Source organism: Volvox carteri, assembly GCF_000143455.1.
Source record: "Volvox carteri f. nagariensis unplaced genomic scaffold VOLCAscaffold_29, whole genome shotgun sequence".
NCBI lineage: Eukaryota > Viridiplantae > Chlorophyta > Chlorophyceae > Chlamydomonadales > Volvocaceae > Volvox > Volvox carteri.
In genome coordinates, this window is record NW_003307572.1 from 1,084,294 (window position 1) to 1,087,912 (window position 3,619).

The following is a 3,619-nucleotide window of genomic DNA, read 5'->3' on the forward strand; positions in this document are numbered from 1 at the left end:
CGGCGAGACGGCGGCGGCGACGGCGGCGGCGGGGGGTCTACGTCATATTTCTGGGTTGTTGGCGGAAGGCGGTTGTGCGCCTGCCGCGGCTGTCGTACCCCTATACCCGTCGAATGGGGGTCCTGGGGGCGGTACGGCACCGACACATCAGCGCAGTCGCTCGTCCATCCAGGTTCCTAGGTGGGTGGTGTGGTCGCGAGTTAGTGATTGAGTGTGGAGGTGGAGGTGCAGCTCCCCACTGCCGCCCGTCCTGCGCTACACGGCCTTCCCTCCCCCCCTTCCTGGCAGCACCTTCACTCGTTCGTGGTTCGTCTTCCCACCCTCGTCCGCTGCATGGGGCCGCCACTGGGATCAGCGTCCCACCGCAACCCCCTTCCCGCACCCGCCGCCGCAGTTTATTAAAACACATACTCTCCCCCCCCCTTCCTTTCCCCCTTCTTTCCCCCGTCCCTAGCCGCACATCGAGTTACGCGGGTGGCCCACTGGATGACGTGGCACAGCCGACACCCGGCAGTACGGCAGGAGGGGGAAAACCTCGGGTGTGTTGGGGGCCGCCCCCGGGGGGAAGGGGGAGGAAGTGGGGGCCGGGGGACCAGGGGGGGCGGGGGGGGGAGGGAGACAAGCAGCAGCCAGTCAGTGTGCAGCCCCTCTCTTATCCCACATTGCTCTTGCTGCTACCCCCGTGTTTGTCGGTTTGTCAGTTTGTCACCTGTTCAACACTCCAGGGTTTTACTCCCGGTCTCGTGTTTACCCCTAGGGGCCAGAGAGCCCCACCCACTGCCACCTCTTGCCCTCACGTCGTTCCCCCACCCGCTCCTCCCCCCCCAACCCCCCCACCCTCGCATAGTACGACACGTTGCCGGGGGAGGATACCAATGGCACCCGGGGAGCCCCGGTAGCAATCCCTCAGGTACTGGATGCGTGCGTATGTATGTATGTATGTATGTATGTATGTATGTATGTATTTATGTATGTATGTATGTATGTTTGTTTGTTTGTTTGTTTGTTTGTTTGTTTGTTTGTGTGCGTGTGTGTATGTTTGGGGAGGGGATCTGTGCGGGTGGGGGCTTACTCAGTGGGGTGGCATGACTAATGTTTATGTTCTCTGTTGTGTGAGGGTACCTTCACCCCGCACACTTCCCGCCCACTCCCCTCCCTTCCTCCCCCCCTTACCCCCCTTACCCCCACCAGGGGGTCCACCGACGAGTCCCCTCCTCGCCCCAGATGACGGCCGGGGAGGGGGCCACCATACACGGCGTGTTCCACGAGGTGTGTGTGTGTGTATTGGCGGGCGGGTGGGGCAGGGGGGAGTTCCCTCATTGGGCGGGCAGCTGGGTAACGCCGGGGTGGGGGTGGGGGGGGAAGGGGGAGAGATGAGGGGCCAGGTGTATTGGCGATTACGGGTTTTACCTTACCATCATCCCCTCCCCCCTCTCCATCCGGAACCACGGGTCGGTGACTTCATCACAGTGCACCCCACAGTGGAGTTTCGGACCTTTGACACCGTCCGCAGCTGTTCATGTCCCACTTTCTCTTCATGTTTTCTCCCTCCCACCTCCCCCTTCCCCGCCTGGTACACTCTTGCCCTGGCAGCAGATTTACTCGTTCGTGGTTCGTCTTTCCCCCCTTCCCCTTTTCGCAACCTGCCCCCCCCCACCGGCCCCCCCCCGCGCCCCAGATGGACGTGTTCACGCCCCTCAGCGGCCATTTGACTCGGCTGTGGCAGCTATGGGAGATGACACTGCTGGGCAGGGCGATGATGCTCATTGCCCCCACACCGGGGGAGACGTCGGCGGGGGTGGCGGCGCTGCTCAGCCTGGTGGCGCCGCTGCCGTACGCCGCCGACTTCCGTCCGTACTATTGCATCCACGACATTGCCTTTTCGCGCATGGCCTCCCTCGGACTGCTCCCCGGTCCCGAGGCCAGGGATGTGCCCACACTGCTGGGGGTGACTAATCTGTACTTCATTAGGGTACGTGGGGTGGGGGGGGGCGAGGGGGGAAGTGGGGTGTGTGTATGTGTGTGGGTGAGGGGTTGCGTGGTGGTGGTGGGAGGTTTGAGGGGGGAAGGAAAGGTTAGGTATGGGCGATGGGGCGGGGTTAAGGAGGAGGTGTGTGTGTGGGGGGGGGAAGGTGCGTATGTATGTCTGCATATATGCCTTTTTTTCTTGGAGGTTTTTCTTTTTTGGCTTGTTAGTTAGGTGCATCAGGAGCCCTCCCCTGCCTGGGCTCCCCCTAGCCGTCTTATTTCGTTGTTTGGGTTTTTCTTCCCTGTGTCGCTGGTTGTGTGTTTAGGGGGTTGTTTCAGAGAGCCTTTGACTTTGCCCTAGCTGAGACTTGTGGACTGGCTCTAGCGGGACCTGAGAGCCCTTCGTGGTGTCTTCACTGCAGCGCCATCCCCGGATGGAGGGGCTGCGGAGTGGCTGTGTAGAGTGTTGGCAGTCTGAGTCGGGGTCGGGAGCACACAAGACTAACCGACTTGTGCTGTGTGCTCCCGACCCTTGTGCTGTGTTTCAGCTTTGGCCCCCGGCTCTCGCGGCCCACAGTGTAACCTAAGTCAGTCTCCCACAACGTTGGTTACCTGCTGAAATCATATATCGTACACCCGTACGGTGTAATGCGCACGTACGGTATCTTTCCCTGCTCTTCATCTGATTCATATTTGTCCCTTGCTCCCCCCCCCACCCCCCCCCCACCCCCCCCACCCCTACACACCTCTCTCACACAGGCCCTCCCCCACTGGCCCAACGTGTTGTCCATTGGCAAGCGGGAGGGTGCGGTGGCTGCCGTACAACCGCCGGGATCATTGGCGGCGTCGCTGTCGCGAGCGAATGCGGCCGTACAGGTGTGTGTATGGGTGCGTATGTGTGTATGTGTGTGTAATGGAGGTCGTTGGAGGGGCTATGGTGGAGGCGTTTGATGTCGGTAAACAAACACCTTTTGGGCCGCCAAACCACCACAACCACCACAACCACCATAACCGCCATTGCACGCTCCCGGCCTTCCTCTACCCCCCTTTCCCGTGGTTGTACTGCACTGTCCTTCTTCGCATTGCTGACCTGGACTTGGTGCAGATATGGTGAGTACGACTACGAGTGAGTTGACTCGCCTCCAATTTCCCCCGACCCAAAACCCATTACCCCCCCACCCCCCAGGCTCTCCGGCAGCGCACCCAGGGAGCCTCCATTCTCATGTCGGGGCACACGGAGGCCCTATGGTCCACGTATAAGGCCCTGTGCCGCCCCGACCAGAACCTGCTGCAAAAGTACGGCATGGGATACACATGAGGAGGAAGTGTAGTGGGAGTTGGGTGGGGGTTTGTGCTGTGCGTGCCTGTCGTACACGTTACGATGTGTTAGGGTTATTGGTATCTTCCCTCGTGCTAATACCCCCCCCCCGCCCCCCACCATTACTCGTTTACCGTACGATTAAACATTCCTCCGCCGAAACCTCGGCACTAACCCCTCTCCCCCATCCCCCTCCCCCCACCCCAGGCTGATGCTCCCCAAGCCGGGCGATGTGAAGAGCAAGGTGGCGCGGATCGCATTCGTCAACAGCGACATGATTAGGCGGTACGGAAAGGAGGGGGTGCTGTGGGTGGAGGAGGGGAAGGGAAGGAA

The 3,619-nt window shown here is 60.9% G+C and overlaps 1 protein-coding gene across 1 annotated transcript in view; it reads left to right on the forward strand.

The window, feature by feature from the left end:
• VOLCADRAFT_118103 (uncharacterized protein) overlaps positions 1-3,619 on the forward strand; it is a gene marked incomplete at both ends in the record, with an annotated part of 9,947 nt that overhangs the window by 3,886 nt on the left and 2,442 nt on the right. The window contains 6 exons of the mRNA XM_002952333.1: positions 848-910; positions 1,192-1,269; positions 1,679-1,972; positions 2,728-2,844; positions 3,155-3,264; positions 3,494-3,571. Of these exons, the coding sequence (XP_002952379.1) occupies positions 848-910; positions 1,192-1,269; positions 1,679-1,972; positions 2,728-2,844; positions 3,155-3,264; positions 3,494-3,571 (740 nt within the window). The remainder of the gene's footprint in view (positions 1-847; positions 911-1,191; positions 1,270-1,678; positions 1,973-2,727; positions 2,845-3,154; positions 3,265-3,493; positions 3,572-3,619) is intronic.